Raw genomic sequence first — 25,072 nt, 5'->3', positions numbered from 1 at the left:
AAGTTCAACAACATATAGAAAGTAGTATACACAGTGACCAAGTAGAATTTATCCAGGAATACAAGGTTGGTTTAACATCCAAAAATAAAATAATGTAGTATACCACATTAACAGAGTAAAGGACAGAAACCACATAATCATCTCAATAAATGCAGAAAAGGCACTTGATAAAATCCAACACCCAAAAAAAAAAAAAAAAAATCCAACACCTGTTTATGATAAATAACTCTCAACAATCTTGGAACAGAAGGCAACTTCCTCAAACTGACAAAGAATACTTACAAAAAAATCTGCAGGGCATCTCATACTCAATGTTTAAATTCTACAGGCTTCTAAGGTTGGGAACAAGACAAGGATACTCACTTTCCTTTCCAGCCAGTGCAATCAGTCAAGAAAGAGAAATGAAACGCATCCAGATTGGAAAGGAAGGAGTAAAACTGTGTTTGTTAGCAGATGATATGGCTGCTCCTGTATGTAGAAAATCGTAAAAAATCTGCAAAAATAAAACCCACTAGTCGAACTGATAACAAGTACAGTAAGGTCATAGGATACAAGATCAATATACAAAAATCAGTTGTCTTTCTATATAAACAATAAACAATCAGTAAATGAAATCAAGAAAAGAATCACATTAACAATAGCAACAAAAAAGAATAAAATACTTAGGAATGAATTTAGCTAAAGAAGTGAAAGACTTGAACCCTGAATATTACAAAACATTGCTGAGGAAAATTAAAGACGATCGTATGTTCATGAATCAGAAGATTTGGTATTAGAAAGATGGTAGTTCTCTCCAAATTCATCTATAGAATCAATATAATCCCTACCAAATTCCAGCAGGTTTTTTCCCCCCAAAAAATTAGCAAAATGATTCTAAAATTTATTTGGAATTGCAGAAGATTCAGAAGAGCTAAAACAATTTTGAAAGCAAAGAACCAAGTTGGAAGACCCCTGTTTCCTGATTTCAAAACTTACTTGATATCTGCCGTCATCGAGACTGTGTGCCAGCCTGAGAAGAAACACAGAGACCAGTGGAATAGAACTGGCAGTCCAGAAAGAAATCCTTATACTCATGGCAGGTTGGTTTTTGATAAAGGTGCCAAGGCATTTCATTGGAAAAAATGGCCTTTTAATAAACAGTGCTGGGACAGTTGGATATCCACATGCAAAAAGATGGACTTAGGCCCTTATACACACAAAAAAAATTAACTCAAAATTGTTCATCAGCTTAAACATAAGAGCCAAACTGTAAAACCATAGGGATAGCATAGGAGAAAATCCTCAAGATCATAATAGAAAAAAAAAGATGAATTGGACCTCATTAAAATCTGACACTTCTGCACTTCAAAAGATACCATTAAGAAAATAAAAAGACAAGCAAAAATATTTGCCAAACACATGTCTGATAAAGGACTTTTATCCAGAACATACAAAGAACTCTTATACCTCAATATTAAGAAGTCAAACAGCCTGGTCAAAAAATGGGGAAAAGATTTGAATAGACATTTCTCTGAAGGAGATATATAAATAATAAACACATGAAAAGATGCTCAATATTATTAGTCACTAGAGAATGCAAATTAAAACCACAAGGTACCAGTTCACACCCATTAGAATGGCCATGAAAAATAAAAGACAATAGCAAATTTTGGCGATCACGTGGAAAAATTGGAAGTCTCACACATTCCTGGTGGGAATGTAAAATATTGCAGCCACTTAGGCAGTTTCTTAAAAGCTAAACATAAATTTACCCTGTGACGCATCAATTCCATCCCTCGGTATCTCTCAAGAGAAGTGAGGGCGCGTGTCCACACGAGATGTGCACAGACGTGTTCTCAGTGGCTCTGTTTTTAATAGCCGAGCATTTGGACAGGCAGCTGCTGCGCTTGTGTCCAGTGAGGTGGTTGGTTCAGGTGTCATCTTGGCCAGATGAGGGGTCCTGGTGTCTGGTCAAGCAAGCACTGGCCTGTTACTGCAAGGACATTTGTGGCTGGTTAATAAGCCAGAAGGCTGGTTTTTTAAATCATCAATTGACTGCATCTGTGAGTGATCACAGCCGTGAAGGGCATGCCTTCCGCAATGAGAGAATTCAGTCAGCTGGGTTTAATCCAATCAGTTGATGACTTTTAAGGGAGAAGCAAGAACTTTCACTTTTTTGTTCAGCCAGCCTGTCCTGGGGAGTTCATCATACTTCTTCATCGGAGTTGCCAGCTCACTGCCTGCCCTACGGATCTTGCACTCGTGCATCCCCACAGTTGCGTGAGACGCTTCTATAAAATCTCATATTTACAGATATCTCCTGTTGGTTCTGCTTCCCTAGAAAGCCCTAATACACCCAGCAACTGGTGAGCGGGTAGAAGAAGTGTTTGTAGCCATGCACAGAGTATTATTGGTTTATTAAAAGGAATATTCACGACTGGACAAGGATGAATCTCAGAATCTCTATGCCAAATGAAAAAACCCAGTCCCAGAAGACCACAGGCTTCACGGGCCCAGTTGCATGAAGGGCCTGGGAGAAGCCAAGCTGCAGAGGCAGAGAGCGGAGCAGGGGGTGCTGGGTCGCTGGCCCACAGGGGCCCTGGGAAGTGGCCAGGAGATGGTTGCAGAACTCGGGAGATGCACTAAAACGTCAGGAGCTGTCGAATGACGTGGGTGAATTCTGCGGTGGGTCCTGTGTGCCTCAGCAAAGTTGTGCGTTTTAAGAGGGGGAGAGAGCAGCAGGGTTTGCTCTGGGTGGTCTCGAGCTTGAAGTTGTTCTGGGTCCCCAAGCACACCTGCCTATCAAAAGGGCAAATTTCAGTATTCCCTTATCATCTCAAGTGTTACATAAAATTGTCAGGTAATGGAAAACCCCTCATGCACACTTGCAAACTCAGGTGTTCTTTTCACTTTTCTTAAAGTGAGTTTAACCGTTTCTTTAATGCAAAAGACAGTACGATAAAGAGACACTGTCTGTGGGTTGTACAGAGAGCAGCCCCCCCACCTGGGAATGAAACCGCCGCTGTAGGCTCCGCTTCTGTCGCCGACTCCACCTGCCGCCTCGCTGAGGGCTCTCGCATTGCCGGTGATGCTGCGGGTCCGGGAGGCTCCGACACCCGTCTCTCTGCTGTCCCTGGTGCAGAGGGTTGCCCACGCCGACAGGACAGGCGCCCCTGCCCGGAGCAGAGCCAGCGTCCCCGCCGGGCGCCCTTGGACGCTGCCCTTCGGGCTGTGCTCCTGCAGGACGTGCCCGCGGCAGAGCCTCTGACTCCGAGGCACCTTCAGGACAAGGGTGTGAAGCCCGACTCTGCAGAAGGGTGCCTGGAGCTGGGTAAAATGTGGCTGTTGGATTAGCTTGTTGAAGTCTGTGGGCCCGGCGGGGACGCACGGTGTGTGTGCCGTGTCGGGTTTCCCTCGGGGGGCTGAACGCGCACGGGGCCTGGACGCGACGGAGCGTCAGGCGCAAACGCGATCCTGCTTTCATGTGACGTTGTCAGCATCTTGATTGTAGAACAGGAAGCAGGTGCCAAGTACTGACTATTCGGCTGAAGTCAGATCGTCTTGACCGTGGTCAGGAGCACATGCGTCTCAGTCTGCATTCATCGTGGCCAAGCGGCCGGGTAAGGGGCTGTGTGTTTTCTGGCCCAGGCCACGTGGGTTCTCAGGGTCACGGAGAATCCCTGTGCCTTTCCAGTTTTAATTTTGAGACAGAGCCCTTCCTTCCTCTCTGATTACAGCACAGACACTCTCCTATGGTAGGGAACAAAGAATACATGCTCGCCCTTCTGGAGGCTTCTCCACTGTCAGGCCCTGGGGAGCCTCACCGATCCGAGCTGGATGCTTGGGGCAGAAGGACAAGTGTCTCCGGCCACATCCGTCGCCGTCCCGGGGCGCCGGCTATCACCCCGAAGCCGCCTCGACGGCTTTCCCTTTCTTCCGCCCGTGGCCAGTGCCATCCAGGGCGCTCCCCCCCAGCGGGGGTCCCAGGCGGGGGTCCTGGGCTGGGTGTGCACGTTATCGGCCAGCTTGCGCCCTCCTCCTATTGTGCACAGCTTCACCCAGGCTCGGCCCTATCAGACCTCCCAGCTGCTGCTGTTTTAGATACGGCAGGAAGTAGGGGCTGGAAAACAGCAGGAGCTCAGAGCCCTCAGAAAGATCCAGAAAGGCTGCGATTGGCCCTGGCTCCAGCCACAGTGTCTGGAGCTGTTTGATCCGCCCTGCAAATCACCAGCCCTGGGCTCTGCGGAAAGTTCCAGCTCACTGGCTCAGCGAGGCGGGCAGCAGGTGTGGGGCGGCTGCCCCAGCTCTCGGGGCTGCACAGAACGGGGTGGTTTGCAGCCTGAGCTCGGGAGTCTCCTGAATGACCCTCCCAGGGCCGCGGGGCTCACACCAGCATGAGGGGCCATTGCAGGCAGGTCGCGGCACCACCAGAGCTGCCGTTTCCACATTGGCGCCGCGAAGGGCCGCGTGGGATGCGACGCCATGCTCTGTGCATGCTGCATTCCCTACCACCCTCCTCCTAGCACCGGTCCTTCCGAGGGGTACCCCGCTGCCAGCCCCAGCCGGCATCTGCAGACGTCCCCGGGAGACCCCGACTCGCTGACTCGTGTCCGCTGCCGTCTGCAGCCGAGGTCTGGGGGCCGAGGGGTCACCGGGAGGGTGGGGCCGCTGTGGCGTCAGGGGTGCCCCTGCACGTGCACTGGCCTTTTCCTTTCCCCAGCAGTTGTTGCCAGCGATCTGTAAACTCCCATACATCATGCAGATTCGAGAACCCGAACTTTAGAACAAATTAAACTCTTGTTGACATTGTAATAAAGAGCAGAATGGGACTGAGCAGCTCCATAAAAATGAGCTTCAATTATCTCTGTGGATTTAAGGTTGTTTTCTAGGACTCCCAGACTCCCAGGCCAGCAAAGCTATTTCCTCTTGGCAGATGGTGGAGAGAAAAGGTGGCTGACGGGAGGAGGCCCGGGGGGACCGGGCTCCCCATGAGGGGCTGCTGGCTGCCTCGCGCAGCTTCAGGAAGCAGAACTCAGCTCCGTGTGCTTGGGCAGGGGTGTGGCAGGCAAGTATTTGTTAATGTGTTTTAATTTAAGAAAAGAGCCCAAAAAATGTTCGCCAAGGGCTGGCTGCTAGGAGGTGTTTAGACTGTATTAAAAGAAAAATTAAAAGCACAAGTCTGACCATCCTTCAAAACTGTGCAAACCCTGGTGACTAAATCCCTGGGGTGTTTGCACCCCTCCCCACCCCCTCCCACTCATTTCCACCTTCCCTTTCACCACCACGTTCACCGTAACGTTTGATTTTTTAATGGTTCTTGTTCACTTGCTCAGATGGGAAGGGCGGTTTCCGCTGGACCGAGTCCCGGCTTTCCGTCCTGCGTGCAGTTTCCTGTCACGCTGACGTCGAGTAAAGCGTGGCGGGCGGCGTGTGGCCGGGAAGGAGTGGGCCGCGGGTGCAGCCAGCACCTCCGGAGGCACACACGGGGCATGGTGGAGCCGTGCTGGGGGCCGGGCCGCCCGCTTCCTGCTGTCTCTGCTCCTGACCCCCGGCCCACAGCTCCCGGATCCGCCGATGCCCCCCACCACCAAACGTTGAGCAGACTCCCCTGGTGGCACTGTGTCTGCCTAAAATCGAGCCTGGTGCAGTCAGCGAGGCCAGGCGGCCCCATCCCCCCCGTGGCCCCAGCGGGGACCCCCGGGGCGCCCCTGCTCAGCGGGGTTCAGAGCAAGTCTAGTGCATTCACTGAAGGGCGAAAAGCTGAGAAGCAGAAAAGTAAACATGACCTGACTCTCTAGACACGTTTTCTTCAAAAAGTCCTTAAATTACACTCTCTGGTTAGAGAAATGTCATGAATTTAAAAATATCCCCTCATCCCCCTAAAGCTGTAGCCTGCCTGCTGGGAGGACCCTGCAGACGCTCAGGGTTCGAACCAAGTGTTCTGATCCATGCGTGCTTGTCGTCTGAGACGTGGGAGGACACGCATCTGAAACCTGTGTCAGGTGTGCATACCCGCCACTCACGGAGGTGGAGAGAGTGGCCCGGCAGTGAGGGCGCTGGGTCTCCGACTCTGGCTCCCGCGCTGTCCCTGGAAATCCCTTTCCAATCTTCCGCATCTCCTTCCCCACCCTTAGACGGTGGCCCTCGGTGCCAGCTGCGAGCACGGGGGCGGCACGCAGAGCTCAGACACTGCTGCAGGTTTGGCCTGAACATGTGATCCCAATGAGCATCTACCGTGAACCAGGATCTCGAACTGTCTCCAGTGTAGTCAGTCCTTTTCTGAAGACAGATTTTAAGGCTTCTTCAAAAACTAGATTTAGGTAAACAGAGAAGGCATTAATGCTAAATTTTCCAAACAGACAGCCCATGGCCCCGCTGAAGAAGAAATTCCCCAAATGTAAGGCAAGATGCAAATTACGGCAATAGTAATTTCACCAGAGCCTGAGCAATAAATGTTTAGAACTGTTGTAGGTTTGTTAGATCTTGTTCAGTCTCCAAATCTTGTTGAAGACTTCTGGAAGGGATTAATTTGACATGCAAAATAAGACATAAATCCAGCTGGAATTTATGGATTAGTTATTTTGTTCTGGGCTTTGCAGGCTACAAAGACCCTGACACCTCAGAAGATTGCAGGGGAGAGAGAAACTCAAAGAATGAGAAGTCAAATACTCAAAATTTAGATGGCAGCTCAGGATGCTGGGGAAGCCAGGGATGGCACTGGCTGATGGCGGAGGGTGGTCCCACTGTGCCTCTGGGTTCAGACTGGCAGGAGCCGGCAGAGCTGCCCGAGGGCACGGCGGCCAAAGCCGTCTCACGGGGGTGCAGCGTAGTCAAGTGTGAAGCCTCTTGAGTGCAGGCCACGTGCCCAGGTGTGGTCTCCAGGTGTGTCCAGGTGGGGGTAGGGGGTGGGGAGCAGGGCGTCTCCTGCCGGCACCAGGAAGGGCGCAGGGGAGTGTCCTCCATGGGGAGGGGCAGGGGAGTGACCTCAATGGGGAGGGGCAGGGGGGTGTCCTCCATGGGGAGGGGCAGGGGGGTGTCCTCCATGGGGAGGGGCAGGGGAGTGACCTCAATGGGGAGGGGCAGGGGGGTGTCCTCAATGGGGAGGGGCAGGGGGCTGTCCTCCGTGGGAAGGGGCAGGGGGGTGTCCTCCGTGGGAAGGGGCAGGGGAGTGTCCTCCGTGGGAAGGGGCAGGGCGGTGTCCTCCGTGGGGAGGGGCAGGGGGCTGTCCTCTGTGGGAAGGGGCAGGGGGGTGTCCTCCGTGGGATGGGGCAGGGGGGTGTCCTCCGTGGGAAGGGGCAGGGGGGTGTCCTCCGTGGGAAGGGGCAGGGCGGGTGTCCTCCGTGGGGAGGGGCAGGGGGGCGTCCTCCGTGGGAAGGGGCAGGGGGCTATCCTCTGTGGGAAGGGGCAGGGGGTGTCCTCCGTGGGAAGGGGCAGGGGGGTGTCCTCCGTGGGAAGGGGCAGGGGGTGTCCTCCGTGGGAAGGGGCAGGGGGGTGTCCTCCGTGGGAAGGGGCAGGGCGGTGTCCTCCGTGGGGAGGGGCAGGGGGGCGTCCTCCGTGGGAAGGGGCAGGGGGCTATCCTCCGTGGGAAGGGGCAGGGGGTGTCCTCCGTGGGAAGGGGCAGGGGGGTGTCCTCCGTGGGAAGGGGCAGGGGGTGTCCTCCGTGGGAAGGGGCAGGGGGTGTCCTCCGTGGGAAGGGGCAGGGGGGCGTCCTCCGTGGGAAGGGGCAGGGGGCTATCCTCTGTGGGAAGGGGCAGGGCGGTGTCCTCCGTGGGGAGGGGCAGGGGGGCGTCCTCCGTGGGAAGGGGCAGGGGGCTATCCTCTGTGGGAAGGGGCAGGGGGTGTCCTCCATGGGAAGGGGCAGGGCAGTGTCCTCCGTGGGAAGGGGCAGGGGGTGTCCTCCGTGAGAGGGGCAGGCCTTCTCCTGCCTCCCCTGTGCCGTGTTGGCTGTGGCCTGCTGCACTGCTCAGGCCGGTCTGTGGGGGCCGCAGTGACTCGGGGGCTGCCAGGTTGGGGGCCTGTGGTCACCGGGGCCCCCTGATGACATGCAGGCAGTCAGAGCAGGTGCGAGCAGGTCATTGATTTGATTTGGAGCCGAGGAAAGCCCAGTAATGACCAATTACAGGGGCCCTAATGGCCCCGAGCGCTGCCGCAGCTTCCAGGGCACCTGACTGCCTTGATGAATTGCTCATTACACACAGTGTCGGAATAGCTGCCACACAGATTAATAATTGCATAATCAATATCAAATGCAATCTTGGGATATTTTTTTCACTCCAAAGTCAATATGTCCTAAAGATCAGGGACCCGTCTCACTTGCCTGCATGTTCTGACTGTGCCTCCCTCTTTTTCCTGTTGTTTTCCACATTAGGGATTTCTGAGTGTACTCAACCAGCCTGATTGTTGCACATTTTTCTCTGTGCCTCCTGTGACTTTTCTACTTAGATCTTTTAAGGAGTGGGTTCTGTGGGTCAGTTTTTGCTCAGAGACATGGAGAGTCAGTTGCTCTTTCTCCTGGAGGAGGCTGCGGTGGAGGGGCCGGGCATGGACACGGGGTGGTGGGCGATGCCGGCCGGAGGCGAGACCTCGGGAGCTGTGGCCGCCAGGGGAGGGGTGCTGCACAGGTGCGTTTGGGCGCTGCGGGCCCTTCTGGAAGGTGTCGCTCAAGCTGGGGGAGGACCAGGCTCCGTGAGCCTCAGGTGAGCCACTGTGCCGGCTCAGGAGGCCGTGGCGGGCAGCGGGTGTGGATGGCCCCCAGCCCCAATCCACAGGAGGGGGCAGCTGAGGGTGGTGCAGAGCAGAGGGACCCTGGCAGCTGGGGTGCAGGTGGGGGGCCTGCAGGAGAGGCCCCCGGGGCGTACACTCGACGTGTGTCAGGGCCGCAGCTGCCCAGCGCACCCACAGGCCTAGGGACCGTGCTCGGGACAGGCTCACGGGAGGGTGGGGGCTCCTGGGCAGGGGGCGCTGGACCCCAGGGCCCCCAGGGCAGGCTGGTGGCTCCGTGGTGCCAGGCAATGCCATGAGGTTGACAGGCGGCCAAGCACAACGTGTGACCCTGGCACCTTGGGCGGGGGGTTTCGGTGGGGGGACGGGAGGCAGGGTCTGAGGGGGGAGATGGGGGCAGTTGGACCCAGAGGCTGGAACCACTGCCTGCTGGCCTGGAAGCTCGTGAAGCCCCAGAGGTCAAAGTTGAGCTGAGAAAGGGGCTCCAGGGAGCGGCAGGGGGCGTCTGGAGAAGAGGGGGTGCCAGGCTCCGGCGGCACGGGGCTCCGGTGAGTGCCACACACACACCCAGAGGGAGGCTGGAGAACTTGTTCTCCGAGACGTGTTTGAGACCAGGGAGCTCCGAAAAGGCACGCGGGGAGGCAGCGTGTCCTGAACGTGTCCCGGCGGGCTCCCCCGGGTCGGGGTCGTCTGCCCGCTCTGCTCCGGGGCTGCTGAGACGCGGGGCTTGTCGGCCGCAGGGACCTCTTCCTCCTGACGCCTGTCCCGTGCGCCTCGTGTTCTGGCAAACTCGCTTTTTAAATTGTAGAACGGGACACGTTTACGTAGAAGTGACAGCTTTCCAAGTGCAGTTTAACAAGCAGTTAGAGAGCAAATTTCAAAGATTGCTGCAGGTTACAGTTCCACCATTTCAGTTCTCTCCTGCTGGCTATTCTAACACCCCAGCAACTAAGAGAAAGAAAATTATATGAAGATTCAGTCTTCATAATCCTTTGTTAAATTCCATCTTGTCTGTTGCCGCCCCTTCCTCTGGTTTATTCACTTTCCCGACCTTCAGGGATGTCCAGCAGTGACCTCCCTAACTTGTTCATGTTGAAAAGGGGTGTCGACATCATGGGAAAAGGGGACACGTCTGGTTGATGTTCTTGAAGAGGCCATTGCCTCTGGGTTTGGGGACTTAGATGGCACAGGAGCTCCCTGGGGGATTTAAATTTGTGAAGAATAAACTTAGTGAGTGAAACTTTTATAGAGTCTGAGACAGGGACCCAGGTATTCTTTAGGGTTTTCGGGACTGCTGTTGACGTGGGCTTTGTCATCCTGTGCCCATTTGGGACATCTGCTGACGCTTGCGTAGGAGTAACCTCTGGGACAGCCTCTCGACTCTGTCTGAATTTTCTTAGCACTGAAACCTTTTGTTGACTTTCTTTTCCCCCTTTTGGTCAAAAGGTGTTCTCAATCCCTCAAAGCAAACATACTTTTGTTTTAGCTTCTGCCTTCCTACTGGCAGAGAATAATTTCACCCTTTTCTTAATGGCTCTATGGAGAGGTGACCCACACAGCGCACAATGCACCCATTCAAAATGTGCCATCGGCGGCCTTTCCTGCGCTAGGTCTGTGCCGCTGTCACCAGAACGCGCTCCAGTGCATCTGCATCGCCCGCCCCCGCCCTCTGCAGCCCCTCCGCTCGGCCCTTCTCCCCTGGCCCTGCCGCCACGCCTCTCCTTTCATTTCGGTGCGTCTGTCCGTGCGGGACGTTTCCTAGAAACAAGGCCGTGGGGCAGGTGGCCTGGGGCTGGCCTCCCCTCAGCCTGCTGTCCTTGTGGTCTGTCCACGCTGTAGCCCGTGTCCTCATGGCCGCATCGTTCCCATTGGAGGGACCCCCGCCCATTCCCCCATCCGTGGGTGGGAGTTGGGTCGTCTCCACCTTTTGGCCATTGGGAATCTTGCCGCTGTGGACCTTCATGTGGGTGTTTTCGTTTGCGTCCGTTTCCAGTTCTGTGAGGTGTGACCTCAGGTGGACGTGCCTGACCCGGAGGTCGCTCTGTGGCCGTGTTTGTGAGGCGGCTGCCCCTGCACATCCCACCGGCCGTGAGCCGCACTGCCCATTGTCACTGCCTGGTTCCCACCACCCTCGCGGCTTTGGTTTGCATCTCCCCACAACCCCACTCGGTTGGCGTTTTTGCAGAGAAGCTTCCGACACCTGATGCCACAGGAGCCACCTTCGAACATCACGGCCTGGGCCTGGGCCGCTGTCGGGAGGATGGAGGAGAGGATCCCGGTCTCGGGACACAAGCACGAAGATGAGGGGCTGGCGAGACGGCTGGGAGGTGCGGTTATGTCCCCAGGATGTCACGGCGGCCGTGGGGACCATCTTCTGAGAGTAAACCAAAGGGAACTTCTGGGACTTTAAACTATTAAAAACGTCGACTGCAGCAAAATCCTTTGCTGTAATTGCCACCCAGTCCTCAACCCCCAGTTCTCCCACCACCAACAAATTAGACCAATTCTTGGTTGTTTTATAAAAAGCGTGATGCCATCTGTGTCACACCCAGCCCTGGGTCTGCCAGGGTCTTCCTAAACGGCCTCCAAATGGGGAAAGGCATTCATCTAGGAAGGGGGCACACAAGCAATTTCCACAACCCCAGGAGCTGGAGCACGTGGCCCTCAGCTCTGCGGCGCTGGGGCAAGAGGACAGTGCTCAGCCATGGGCTCACCGGGGCCGCGCTGTTGGCAGTGGCCGCAGACGTGGGCTTGGGCGAGAGGGGGCGTTTCCCTGTCACACCCTGAGCTGGCTCCAGGCCTGGGGGTGGGGGGCAGCACCTGCTGGCACCCTCTCACTTCCGGAGCCTTCTCCGACACCCTGTGTGCTCAGGGGCGTCTGAGGAGGGGAGGGCTCTCTGTGTGTGGCGGAGACGTGCTGCCGACGGGCACAGGGAGCTTGGCCTGGGGTTGCCACAGCCTTGTCACCTCTCGTACCCCACTTCGGTTTCTACACCTACAAAATGGACGGGGCCTCCGAGGATTTCCTCCGAGGGCATCGAGTGCATTAATAGTATTTCAAAGGGTACTTTAAAAAACAGTCACTCACAAATGCCAATGGTAAAAATGAAAACCTTTGTGAGTTTGATTTTAATTTTGTTCTCAAACCACGAAACACCGTGTCCCTTCCCGCTGGCTTGGGGGCAGCGGACGCCTCCCCTGGTGAGGTGCAGGCAGGTGTGCACAGGTGTGGCCTCCGGGGGCTCCCAGGGGGCGTGGCGCAGGACGGCCCGTAGCGTGACGCTGGGTTTAGGCTTTGGTAGTTGACACTGCCACAGCCACTGCCGCGTCACGATGTGGGGAGTCAGCGTCTGTGATGGCGGTCCAGGCCCCCAGGGGGGGAGACGACGGCTTTCCTGAGGTTTTCTCTTTGGGTGATTTTCCTCTTCTGCTCTTCCGTCTGCCACAGCACCCAGGATCTGTCTTTCCCAACTGGACACGTCACTCTTCACTGTGCTCCTTAGAAATTTCACAGTATCCACACTTCACGCAAGATGTTACTTGTAATATTACCTTTTCAATTTTGAAAAAACGAGTAAAAGATTACTTCTTAAAAATTTGACTGATATTTTGAAATATTTTGAAGGTGAGAAAACATGCTTTCCTATCCGTTACAGCATAAAAATGGCCTTCAGTGGAGCAGCACTAGAGAAATATTTCTAGAAAAAGATTCCTCCTGAGGCACTGAAAGGACGTCTCTGCTGGTCCCGGGCTCCATGCCACGGCCCCAGCTTCTCCGGTGTGGACATAGCCGCAAACCCACCGGCCTCTTGCCAAAGTCCTTCTGACTCGTGGCTCTGGCAGCACCGGAGACGCTGCGCCTTTATAAGCTCCAGGTGATGCTACAGGGCCCTGGGAGTCAGGCGTTGGAGCTGGCGGCTGCCGAGTGCAGGCCTGGAACGTTCCGCGGGCCTCACACACCTGAGCCAGGTGCCGAGTCCTGGTGGCTCACCGGCTTCTCCCTGGGCCGAAGTTTCCTCGTCCGCATAAAAGTTTCACATGCACAGGATAGACTGAGGAACGTGACAGCCCTGTCCCCCAGCCTCAGCATCACCCAGTGCCACCACCCATGCATCCCTGAGCCCCTTCTCACGGCTGCTGGGTGCTTCTTTCATTTCACCCCTGCGCTCGCCAGATGTGCGCGTCTTGGTAGAGGGCCGTTTTCTTACATGACCACACCCAACAAAACCGTTAGTGGTTCTGTGATGAGATGGGACTTAAAGTCACATTCCAGTGTGAAAGGTGTGGCTTCACTTCTGCTGAGCAGCGGCTGCATGCTCTCGAGCCTGTGGGCCTCCAGTGCTTCCTGACCTCTGGAGCTCCCCTTGACCTCTGGAGCTCCCCTTGACCTCTGGAGCTCCCCCTTGACCTCTGGAGCCTCCTTCTTGATCTTCGGAGCCTCCTCCTTGACTGCTGGAGCCCCCCCTTGACCTCCTGAGCCTCCTCCTTGACCTCCAGAGCCTCCTCCTTGACCTCTGGAGCTCCCCTTTGACCTCTGGAGCTCCCCCTTGACCTCCAGAGCCTCCTCCTTGACCTCTGGAGCTCCCCCTTGACCTCTTGAGCCTCCTCCTTGACCTCTGGAGCTTCCCCTTGACCTCTGGCCCTCCCCCTTGACCTCCAAATCCTCTCCTTGACCTCTGGAGCTCCCCCTTGACCTCCAGAGCCTCCTCCTTGACCTCTGGAGCTCCCCCTTGACCTCTTGAGCCTCCTCCTTGACCTCCAGAGCCTCCTCCTTGACCTCTGGAGCTCCCCCTTGACCTCTGGAGCTCCCCCTTGACCTCTTGAGCCTCCTCCTTGACCTCTGGAGCTCCCCCTTGACCTCTTGAGCCTCCTCCTTGACCTCTGGAGCTTCCCCTTGACCTCTGGCCCTCCCCCTTGACCTCCAAATCCTCTCCTTGACCTCTGGAGCTCCCCCTTGACCTCTTGAGCCTCCTCCTTGACCTCCAGAGCCTCCTCCTTGATCTCTGGAACTCCCCCTTGACCTCTTGAGCCTCCTCCTTGACCTCTGGAGCGCCCCCTTGACCTCTGGAGCTCCCCCTTGACCTCCAGAGCCTCCTCCTTGACCTCTGGAGCGCCCCCTTGACCTCTGCAGTGTGACCGACACCGGCTCTCTGTCCGTAACAGAATCTTGGTGGAGGACGGACTGAGCTGTCTCACCTGGCTCTGCATGTTGAATTTTGGCTTCTTTATCTGGTGTTGGTCATTTCAACCCGCTCAGTAATTCAGGCTTAAACAGCGTGGGTTAGTCTTAACTCTCCTCTAGAGAAGGGAGATACGCTTTGTTCAGGCATTTTTACCTTGGGAGTCCCCTAATCTGCCGCTTGGGCAGACAGGAGGACTCTGTGCTTGCCCAGCAGTCATGTAAGCCAGGCTCAACCAAACCCAACCACCGCTTTCTCCGGGTCCATTTATTTTCCTTTAGTTGAGGGGGAGGTGCTCTTGAAAAAAATACATTTTCAATTCTGCTAATTCTGTTTGAGGAGGAATCATAATTTGTGGGAATGTATTTTCTAACGGCACCAAGAAAGCACTGGAAAATTACTTACTGATGGCTTAATGACCCCAGTGAATCACTGCTGAATGGGAGTTCAGTGGGGTGAGAATGAACGCACCCGGTAATGCGGAAACTTCAGCTGACCCATCGGACATCGGCCGCAGGGCCGGAGGGGGCAGCGCTGACAGCAGCCCCCTCGCGTGCCAGCCCAGCTCCCCTCTGGGGCTCGCTGGAGTTTCCACGGGGGCCGTTTGCCCGCTTTGGAGGATTCAGGCTAAATAAGGAAGCACTTAAGGTAGGGAAGTTATTCTGTTTTAATGGCTGACAGTCACATAGAACAATGTGTTCAAAAGAGGGAGGTCATGTTTTATTAAAACCACTGCCTGTTGCCCCTCAGGTGCTCTACTGTCCCCTGCTCTCCTTCCAAAAATAGCAGCCCCCATGGCAGTGGCTTATTATGATTAAAAAGATAAAAATAAGTGGAGGCTTAAATAGGCCCAGGACACCTGAGGTAACACGAGAACTTACTTTTTAATGAAACTGGAGAAACGGTTGTTTTCCACTGCTTCACAGAGCGTCTCCGAGAAAGATGGCGCGAGCAGGAGGCTGCATGTCCAGTCACAGCGGCCGGCATCGAGGCGTGGACGAGTCCGGTTCGTCAACCTGGGATCCCACAGGCGAAGGCCTGGCCGTGGGGGGCTGGTGGGCGCCGGCCTGGTGCGCCCCGGGGACCCCCAGAGCCGGCACCCGCTGCGTGCACACTGACCGCCAGAGCCACACGCCCCCCTGAGGAGGGCCGCTCGGGCCGCCCCGCTCGGGAGCGAAGGGTCCACCCCCGGGGCTCCGGCTCGGTTCGCTTGTGTTGCAGCGAGCGCCGCGCGGGCCACCGGGTCGGACAGCCAAGAGGCACGTCCTCCTCTGCCCGCTGCTCCCTAGGTTGTGGCTTTAGTTGTGTTCTTTTTATGTACCTATCTCACATTTATATAATACCTTACATAAGAGCCACATTAAATGTACAGATCACATAGAAAAATTGGAAGCTGTGCCCTCAGGAATTCATTGAAACCACGAAGAGCAGGTAAACACATCTCTCACTGGAGGTCTCTGTCCGTCAGGGTGCTGGACCCCGTCGGGGGCTTCTTACCCCATTGGGGGCTTCTTACCCATCAGGGGCTTCTTACCCCGTCGGGGGCTTCTTACCTGTCGGGCGGTTTCTTCCCCGTCGGGGGCTTCTTACCCTTCGGGGGCTTCTTACCCCGTTGGGGGCTTCTTACCCGTCGGGCGGTTTCTTCCCCGTCGGGGGCTTCTTACCCTTCGGGGGCTTCTTACCCTGTTGGGCAGCTTCTTACCCATCAGGGGCTTCTTACCCCATCAGGCGTCTTCTTACCCCGTCGGGCGGCTTCTTACCCAGTTGGGGGCTTCTTACCCCAAGAGTTACTGGCTTCCATGAACTTCATCACAGCATGATTTGGATACTTCTTAGAAGTTGGTTATTTAGGAATAAGATTTGGTATGAGATGTTTCTGGTTTTACTTGTGGCCACCTAAATTATTCTCTTCTTGGGTTACAATACTAATTTTAGCGAACGGTGTATTTTCTGGGAAAGACTAAGCAAATACTTCATATAATTACTTTTTAGTTATAGGAGTAGGGAAAAGGTCCTTCCAGTTTTGTTTTGCTCTTCAAAAAGTTGTTTTGGCTTTCCCTTAAAAAATGTTCTTGATGACTTGTTCTCTGTAAAGAATATGCCTTTTTTTTCTGTCCCTCCAAGCGAAATAGAGTGAACAAATAGGAATTTGCTTTTGTGTGGTGTCTTTCTTTATGTACAGTGTTTAATTTGATCACAAGCTTTGGCAAAAGACAACCTGTGGGACACAGTGTGATGCTGGGAGCGGGTGATGGAAACTGATGGTAGCGTCTCGCCCCGTCAGGAGGGTTTTCAGGCCTGCGGTGGGGGATCAAGAGCTTTGTTGATGTCCATGTCGCTTCTGTTTAAAGGCTTTCAAGAAGGCATCCTCTGTATGAGAGAGGAGCGCTGTAGTGCGTGTAAAGCCCGGAGAGACAAAGTTACTGTATCCCTGGGCCTGTTTGCTCCTTTGCTGAGCAGTGGTAGTAAATGTGGCTGATTTAAAATATTTGGGTTCTTTATTTGAACTAACAACTATTGAAAAAGAGGAAGTTACTTTACAGTGTGTTCATTTAATTAGGTGAATATGTACATCAATTAACAAATAGGTTTTAAAAAGATGACACAAAAATATTACTTGAAAAGTATGGTCCTTATTAGTTTTAATTAAAAAATTTTTTTATTTAAGGATTAAACATTGTGACTGGGTTAACACGGCTGAACCAAATTTCTTATTCTTTAAGCCCAAACCCACTCCCTTGGTAACTGAGGCCGATGGTGTTTCCACACCATCAGGGAAAGCCCAGTGCCGCCCTCCTGCTCAGGCCCCGGTGCTGAGGCTGCCAGGGGAGCTGGACGGGGCGGCTGCCAGTGCCCGGGCACGTGGTCCGGTGAGGGGCAGGGGCAGCTTTTCCCGCTTCATCTGGTGGGAGAACGCGGAGCATTTCGGTGAGGCTCTGACAGAGGTGAAAAGACAAAGCTGCTATTTGCATTAACTTAAAAAAACCCGCAGCTATTTGTTCTGATAATAAAAGCAGTACAGGTGCAGTGTAAGACGTTCAGAAATTGAAAGTGGAGTGAAGAATTTGAAGTCCCCGGCCCTCCGCTCCCGTTGTGTCGCTCCGTGTGCTTTCTTTCTCCTGCGGTCGCCGGGCTCCTGAACTTCAGACCAGGCGGCTTTCACCCACGTGCCCGATCACACTTTCTTCTCTTTCCTACAGTCAAGGAAACGAAAGTTCATGAGAAAGTGCCGTGCACAAGCACCTGCTTTTATGAGCAGCATTAGAGCATCCGAGGCCGCTGATGGAAGGAGCACTTCCGGCAGGACACACTGCCACGAGGAAATGGACCTGGAGGGGCCTCGGCCTCCCGCGTGAGCTGCAGGTCGGGGGCTGCAGCCGCCTGGGCCCCAGGACCGGTCAGGTCTGCGGAACCGAGGGAGGTGTCGAGGCCGCGCGCTTCTGGCTCTGCTGGTGCCAGCCGGGGGGTCGGTGCTCTGCTTGGCTTCACATGGCGAGAAATCAGATTCCCCTGCCAGGGGACGTGCCGCACTCCGGAGGCATGTTTCCAGGCCCCGGTCCCCGGCGTAGGTTGGCTGGTTCTGAAACAAGGTGGGAGAGGGCACCTGATCTGAGCTCTGACCGGGAGGCGGGTGCTTCTCCCCTGGAGGTAACAGAACTCCCAGGATCACGGAGCGGAGGGGGCCCAGCCTCTTCTGGAGGAGGCAGAGCTGTGGGGGCTGCGGCCTACGGGGGTGAGAGCCAAGCACCATCCGGGGGCCTTTCCCGGCCTCCTTCACCCTCGGGGGCCCCTCGGGCCGGGCTGCGGGCCCCGCCGGCCTGGGGGTGGCCACTGTCCCTAGGGACGGTCTGAGCTGTGAGGCCAAGTGGAGGGGCTCTGTGCTCTCAGGAAAAGTTGGAGGATCCTAGAAGCCCGTGCAGGTATCGGCTCCAAAGTTGTCTCCTTGCTGCTCAGCTCTGTGCTCCCCTGGAAAATGGACATGTTTTAGGAATTGCTTTTCCTTCTGGGGTTTACTTAGGTTTTAACTCTGATCACACAATTTTCTCATCTCCCAGGGCCCCGGGGCGTTCTGAGCTTGGAGCCTCCCGCCTCGGCCTGTGGGAATCTCCGGGTGCAGTTTGAGGTGCTAATCCCTGCCCTACAAGGGCAGCCTGCACGCCCCATGTTTACTTGGAAGAGGAGGCTGCACAGTTGACGATCAAGTCCCCAGACGGAGGGAGCCCGAGGCCTCGGGGGAGCAGCGCGGAGGGGTGCACGGCGGGGCGGGAGCTGCTCGAGTGTCAAACCCAGAGCCAGAGCCCAAACCAGCCGGGGCCCGCATGCTGAGAAGCCGCCCCCCGAGCCCCCGTCCGGTGTTTCACGTGGGACAGTTTTAGGGTCACCTCGCTGCCGGGGCTTCTGAGTGAAATGTCTGGGGCAGCACGTGAGCACACGGCCTCTGGCCTCCGTGTTGTCTGCACGGACACTTCTGAAGAGCACTCGGTTCTTTTGCTATTTATTTTAGAGCAAAGGAAATGCTGACATGTCTTGTTTGTTCTTACAGTGGATGGAAATACGTGATCAGTGTTCACCTTCACGTGGTTCCTTTGTTGCTTGCCTTGCTCCCCCCCTTTTTTTTAAAAGTTTTTAAAGAACATAAAAGTATGTAAAAGCTTGTACAGGAGAAATGACTGGAAAAGCAGCCTGTTCACCCACACAGGAGGCTCCCATGTCCTCGTGTGGGGGTGGGGGTGGCCGTGTTGATGTTCTGTTAGGTTTTAGGAGAAGCTGCTGCAGAAAAGGAAAGAGCGTGAGCTGCCACGCCGGCCTCCTCCTCCCCTCAGGGACGCCGCGCTCTGGGCACCTGGGGGTCTCCCCAGGCAGGCAGCAGCTCCGTGCCGGGGGCAGGGGTCCTTGGGAAGCGAGGGGCCGGGAGGCCCCAACTCCAGAGGGGGACGAGCCAGCCAGGCGTCCAGGCCGTCCCACCCCGAGGACTTGCAGCAAACGTCCTGGGCAGAGGCAGGTGTCACCAGGGCCTGCCCCACGTGGGAACCTCCGAGGACGGGCGCAGGGAGCAGATGCGAGCATAGGCGAGACGTGCCTGGAGCCCACAGAGACCCACGTAAACGCTAGGTCATAGGTGGTTTTCTGATTCCTTAAAATTTGGTTTGAGATCCTCAGTTGCTTTCAGAAACCAAGAACTCGGAAATACAGGAAAAATCTTGCTTAAAAGCCAGGCATTGAGTGGGCTGAAACCTATTAATCAATATTCACACTCTCAAAACCCCACTGTGATTCTCACTGCATTCTCAGTCTAGTCATACAGAACTCCCCAAGCAGAAAAGATGGGCCGTGGAGATGTTGCTACAAACTTTATACAAGGTCTTAGTGTCACTTTTTCCCAAAACGGTGATCCAGAAAGAGGAAACTAATTCTATGGAAGTTCAAATGTCCCTTAAAAAGCACATGACGGCTTGCTGGCTGGCACAGCTCGCTGGGAACAGCGAGGGTTGAGCTGTAAGGCTCACAGTTCTCAGTTACAGGCAGCGTGAGTAGAGCTGAGAGCTGTGCTTCCACTCAGGACTTTTCAGTTTTTATATTTTAAAAAAATTCTAAATTCCTATTTCACTCAATTCCAAATGTGTACATAGAGGTGTGCATGGGGTCGTACATGTACCCGTATCCTGTGTGCATGTCCCAGATGAAAGCCAGGATTCAAACTGCCACACACAGGCTTTTGAAAAAAAAAAAACAATAGTTTCCACCTCAGGAGCATTTAGAGGAAAATTGAATCTAAGGGGAAAAACCTTATTCAATTAAAGTGTGGTCTAACAGCTCACCACATCCTGCCGCGGGCGCATCTGATGCTGGGCCGGGCAGCTTCCTCTTTCTGGGCTCCGACAAGGCGTGTCACATGTACCTGCCCTCCAAAATACTTCTGTGGAGAAAAAAATCCCTTGTGTCAGCGGAAAAGCTGAATAAGAAGATGGAAAGTCTCAGTGGAGAGAAGACCCTGTGGGAAAGTGTGTCATTGACACGCCGTATCGGAGGGGGGGAGCCGCCCCACAGAGCCGCGCTGTGCCCTGACGTCCTGGGGCCGTGACCCAATGGAAGCCAGTGGGCGGCTGTGGCCACAGGAGAAAGTGGGGTGATGTGGGGTGGCAGAGCCACGCGTGCTCACTCCCAGCCCGGCTGCCTCCATTCCCTCCACGAGGCAGGAGCCATTGTGGCTTTTCCTAAAGGGTCATGACTCAGATTTTATCCATGGAAAAGAGTCAAGTTCCGTGGTTGTGTGTCCTTGGCCGTGTGGACAGTTGTGTGGATGGTGGTGTTGTGCAGTCTTACTCTTGGGCCACTGTCGGTTTCTGTCCACTGCTGTCTGCCCCACTCGACCCCGGGGAGAGCCGAGAAAGTCCCGGGGGGCGGTCAGGCCCGTGGTCTGGCTCCCTTTGTAGCCCCCCAAGCAGTGCGGCAGGGTCCACCATTCCATCCGACCCTCTGGTTCGAGGGCGTCAGCTGCTGATCAGAAACCACCAGACAGGAACTTCGGGGCCCAAGCGCTCGCCGGCCCGCAGCCCTGGACGGCCCCGCAGGCGCCCCCGCAGCTCAGGTGCACAGGTGGGCAGCAAGGGGAAGCCCCCTGGCGCTCTCCTTCCCCTTTCGTCTTTGCAGACAGATGTTGTTTTCTTCCTGTGCTGTGTGTGGCTCCGAGGAGCTGGGAGGCCCGTCGTCTCACCTGCCCCCTCCTGATCCTGGCATCCCTCACACCTCTCGCAGCCACCCGGGTGTCCTCTTACTAGAATCAGGTTTTTCTGACCTGGGGCTGCAGTTGTCCTTAAAAATTATTGAGAATGAAGCACAGAGTCCCTCAGCTCAGAACGCTGGAAAGGAACCACAGCGTCCCTTCCTTCGCCGCCAGGCAGAGGCTCCTCTGCTTCTCGGGACGCGCACTTGGCCCCTCCCGGTCCTGCTCCGTGTCCCTCACAGGTGTCCTGCTTCTCCCTTGCAGAAGGCCTGGGAGCCTGGGCTAACCCCTACGCTGGGACTTCTGAAGACGGGGGGCTCAGTCCCTGCTGGCCTGAGATGCTGACTTGGAAAGCCACGTGGGGACTGTAAAGGCCTCCACAAATTGACACTCAAGTCTCCCCAGCATCATTTGTTGCTACACCTGTTGTAACTGGCTTCTTTCGCCTCTTTGCAGGAGGAGGGGCCTCTGTACACAAGCCCTCATTACCTGGGGTGGAGATCCTAGCAGTGGGGAGCCTTCTCCTCACCTGGGAGGCTCCTAAAGGAACTCAGGCCGTGTGCTTTGTCCTTGCACGCACGGTGTTCTCTGACTGGCAGTGTTCTGCCACGTTTAAATTGTGAGCCTCTTAAAGAGGCTGAACGGGTGATGTGGGACCAGCAGAGTTCAGCCGTCGGGGCTGCGTCTCTGGTGCCCCGTGGTCCTGCCTGTGCCGCAGGGATCCGGGCCCCCGGGCTTCCCGGCCGGAGCGGGGATGGCACGAGAGGGACGTGGAGCCGGTGGCTTCCGGGCGGAGGTCTGGGCCCGGGCCCGGGGGGGACACTGCCTGCCCTTCCTCGCACACGTGTGCAGCCCAGGCCTTCCCGGGCTCCACGCCGGCCTGATCGCCACTGGTCACTGCAGCCGTGAGCGCCCGGGCCGGACTCGGTCTCCGCTGCGGGGTGGGGAGTGCCCGAGGAAGCTGGGGCCGGAGTCCCTTCCGGGGCACCCGTGGGGAGCTGTGTTCGGTTCCCTGGGATCTGGAGCTCCAGCTTGCCGTGGCCCGAGGACGGCCGCATTAGTCTGGAGGGTGGCCCTGCAGCCCCCACCCGTGTCCTGTGCCTTCGTTAGGTGAAAGTGGCCCGGACAGAGGTCACAGGTGCCTTCCCGAGGGGCGTCCTGCAGGCCGGGGGCTGGGCCGGTGCCCGAGCGCGTCTGGGAGAGTCGGCGGTGGGTGTTTATCTGCACAGCGCAGAGCAGAGCCAGTGAGCCCTGTTATCAGTCCCCATGACTCAATTCCTGATCCCCCCAACCACGTTTTATTGTTGTTTTTCTTAAAACTGCGGGGTGTTGAAAGGGAATTTGGGGGTGGGGTGGGCGGCGAGATGTCTGCCAGCGGACAGCTCCAGGAAGCTGACTTGAGGCCCAGCCCTGCGGGTTATCGGGCCACCGGGCACCCTGGTCTGGGCAGGGGAAGCACAGGGGGCTCCGTGACGCAAGCGGCTGTGCCCCACCCCCAGGTCCTGTCCGGAGTGGGGCGCGGTGACAGCCTCCCGATGGCATTTCCCTGTCTGGGCGCACGCCAGGGGCCGGGGCTGCCGGAGGTGGGGTGGGCGAGCAGCCCCGGCGACAGCCCCTGCCAGGTTCAGTCATTTCCTGTCCATCTGCCAAAAATCACAGGCTGATAACCCGCCGCAGGGGTGTGGGAAACCCCAGGAGCTGCGGCCGGCAGGAGCGCACGGCCCTGCCTGTCCCTCCTGCCCCAGCCCAGGGGGCAGCGCGTCCCTCCCTCTGGAAACGAGCTTCCCCCTGTCGGGGCGCAGACCCCTGTGCGCCCACCGGGGAAGCCCCGTGACCCTGCAGCACCTCGAGGGCCCTCAGGCCTGCGCCTCCTCGCGGGGGCACACCTCGGGACCCCCCAGCCGCGTGCTGAGCCTGGGGTCCTTCGCGACGCAGGCCGCAGGGGCAGCAGGGCGCGGAAAGCGCAGTGGCGGGGTGTCTCTGTTATTTGTAAGCGTCTCTCCTGCACCGTGGGGTTCCCCTCGTGATTCTTCTACCTTTGTTTTCTTGCAGTAAATGAAATAATCCGGAATGATCTCTGCAGCACCAGCACCCACGCGTAGTTGCAGGCTGGGACGCAGCCGGGAGCCGCGTGGGGTCCGCCGGGCACGGGGGCCACCTGGGCACACGCAGCCGTGACCCCCGCAACTGAGCACACTGCCTGGTGCCGCCGGGCTTGCAGCTACCACCTGCGAGGAGCGGAGGTTTATGTCGGACGGACAAAAAAGCCCCCTAAAGAAGGGGGGCAGCCGAGCCCAGCCTGTCCCCGGAGGAAGAGTCATCTCAAGGAAAGCAGGAGGCTGCGGGGAGGGGACGTCCGGGAGACAGTCTGTGCAGTGGCCCCTTGGTGGGGATGACCCCGCATGGCAGCTTGACCCCCAGCTTTACCTTTTGGGCACCCCTGGATTTCAGTACTGGAAGTGCCTTATTTAACCAATCAGGGCATCAGGGCAGCATAGACTTGATCATCAAATTTGCTACCGTGAGGGTATTTGTAGGAACACAAGCTATAAACACATTTCATTACATGCTTTCTCCTTTGTATAAATTAAAGAATCCTGGCTAGCTAGCTAGGGCTTGTGAGAAAAGTCGGTATGAGTTTCCTGCTTTTCCCCAACTTTTCCCAGGCTGTAATATACAATTTGTTGCCTTCTTCAGCGCATTTTAGAAGCTTCCAACTTCTCATCTCCACTCCATCATGTACTTCCCTCTCCCCAGTGTTACTAAAACCAAGGGACTGTTAATAGTAGCATGCTAGGGTTTTTGTTTTTAGTCGGGCTTCAAACATAGCAGATAAATTGAATAGCATATGATAGGTTATCAGACAAAAAAGGAAATCTATCTGTCCCAGGGCAGATCCTGCATTTGCATGTATATACATACCTAGGCATATATTTATATATGAATAATAAATAACAGAGACGGCGATTTTCAATCTTTGCCCAGCAAGGGCTTCAGAGTTAGCAATAGCCAACATCCATTTTGGAAAATGCATCTAAGATTCCAAACTTGACTTTTCAGCTACTTCTGCTGGGGGAGGGGTTCGCGATCCCTCCGACAGGTGTGCGTTTTCCAGCCTCATGCAGATGGACAAGCACTTTAGAGAGCCAGGAAAGACACATTCAAGACACGTGTTACCAAATGGCAAAATTTGAGAGTAATTGTAAATAACATTGCAAAAGGAATGTAATATATTTGTTCAATTATAAGATTATTATTTCACAGAAGCCTTATAACTCTCTGCTTCATTTAAGAAAAATATTACCAAAAACGATGTTTTCAATATGCAGTGATATACGTGAACGGGTGGGTTAGTGCAGCCTTTTTGTACAATTAGCAGCTCACGGCACATTATCACTAGCCATGACCTGTTTTTTCATGTAACCAAAAAGCACGGCTCCCGGAAAACGTGACTGTGCCTTAGCGGTTACCGCCCCCTCCTGGAGCAAGGCCGGATGGCGCCCTCGGGCGGAGAAGTCAGCAGGCGGGATTGAGAAGGAGCTTTCTCAGAGAAAGAACTGTTTTTAAATGTTTTTTCTGGAAGATTGTCTTACCATTAAACTCACATAAAACAAAACTCTGAAAGCCATATTTGTAACATTTGCACATAACTGTGAAGAGCTGAGAAGATATGGCTAAATGTACACGGCTCCTCTCCCGGGCAGGCTGCCCCCCGCCCCCACCTGTTTAACCCTGATTAATTTTCCCATATTTAGCATCATAGGCGTTGCATGAAACATTTATTACATTGTATGAAAAGGAAACATTTGATATTTGCATCCGCTATCTTTGTGGTTAGAAATTAGCTCCAATAAAACAATATTTTTTTTGCTGGACAGTCTTAGTCTGAGAGTGATTCATTCCATGTATGGAAACCCCCTTTTTCTGAATCATGCCTTCTGCTCTGTGTCCTCCGAGGGGCCGCTGGAAGGGCTCGGGTGGGTAAGGCCGCGCGCGGAGGGTCACGTTGGCCGGGCCAGGCCTCAGCCAGCAGAGTCAGGCCCTGTGCTCGTTTATGGAGGAGCTGCTTGAGAAGGCGGCCGCGCTCCAAGCACAGCCCTCCGGAATGTTCCTCCAGGATGTCGCGGAGGGAGGGTGCTTATGCCAGATGCTCTTGCGCGGAGACACGTCCTGGGCGAGGCTGTGGCCGCGCACGTCTCACCAGCAGGGTCAGCTTGCGAACGGCCTGTGGTCTCGGCCGTCTCGTCCCACCTGCCTCTGGAGCCGCTGTCCCTCTTCCCCCCAACACCTGCTTCCGGCCGGGGGCTCAGCCCTCAGTGCCCACAGATACAGCACCTGGGCTCTCTCCAGTAACGATCCTTACTAACGTGTCTCAGGAACAGCTTTTTGTTTTTAGAACTTTATGAAACACAAGAATTCCTGCTGCCTTTACTGAGAGATTTACAGTTTGAGTGGAAGCTCTAAAGAA

The 25,072-nt window shown here is 55.3% G+C and overlaps 1 protein-coding gene across 4 annotated transcripts in view; it reads left to right on the top strand.

The window, feature by feature from the left end:
* NFATC1 (nuclear factor of activated T cells 1) overlaps positions 1-24,487 on the top strand; it is a 112,437-nt gene extending 87,950 nt beyond the window's left edge. For all 4 annotated transcript variants that reach the window (XM_037805676.1, XM_037805675.1, XM_037805673.1 and 1 more), the window contains one exon: positions 22,657-24,487. In XM_037805676.1, the coding sequence (XP_037661604.1) occupies positions 22,657-22,659 (3 nt within the window). In that variant the 3' untranslated portion in view covers positions 22,660-24,487. The remainder of the gene's footprint in view (positions 1-22,656) is intronic.
* The last annotated feature ends 585 nt before the right edge of the window (positions 24,488-25,072 follow it).

The sequence above is a fragment of the Choloepus didactylus genome, chromosome 16, assembly GCF_015220235.1.
Source record: "Choloepus didactylus isolate mChoDid1 chromosome 16, mChoDid1.pri, whole genome shotgun sequence".
Taxonomy (NCBI): Eukaryota; Metazoa; Chordata; class Mammalia; order Pilosa; family Megalonychidae; genus Choloepus; species Choloepus didactylus.
The sequence above is the reverse complement of the archived record's forward strand: the minus strand, read 5'-3'. Positions and strand labels throughout refer to the sequence as shown.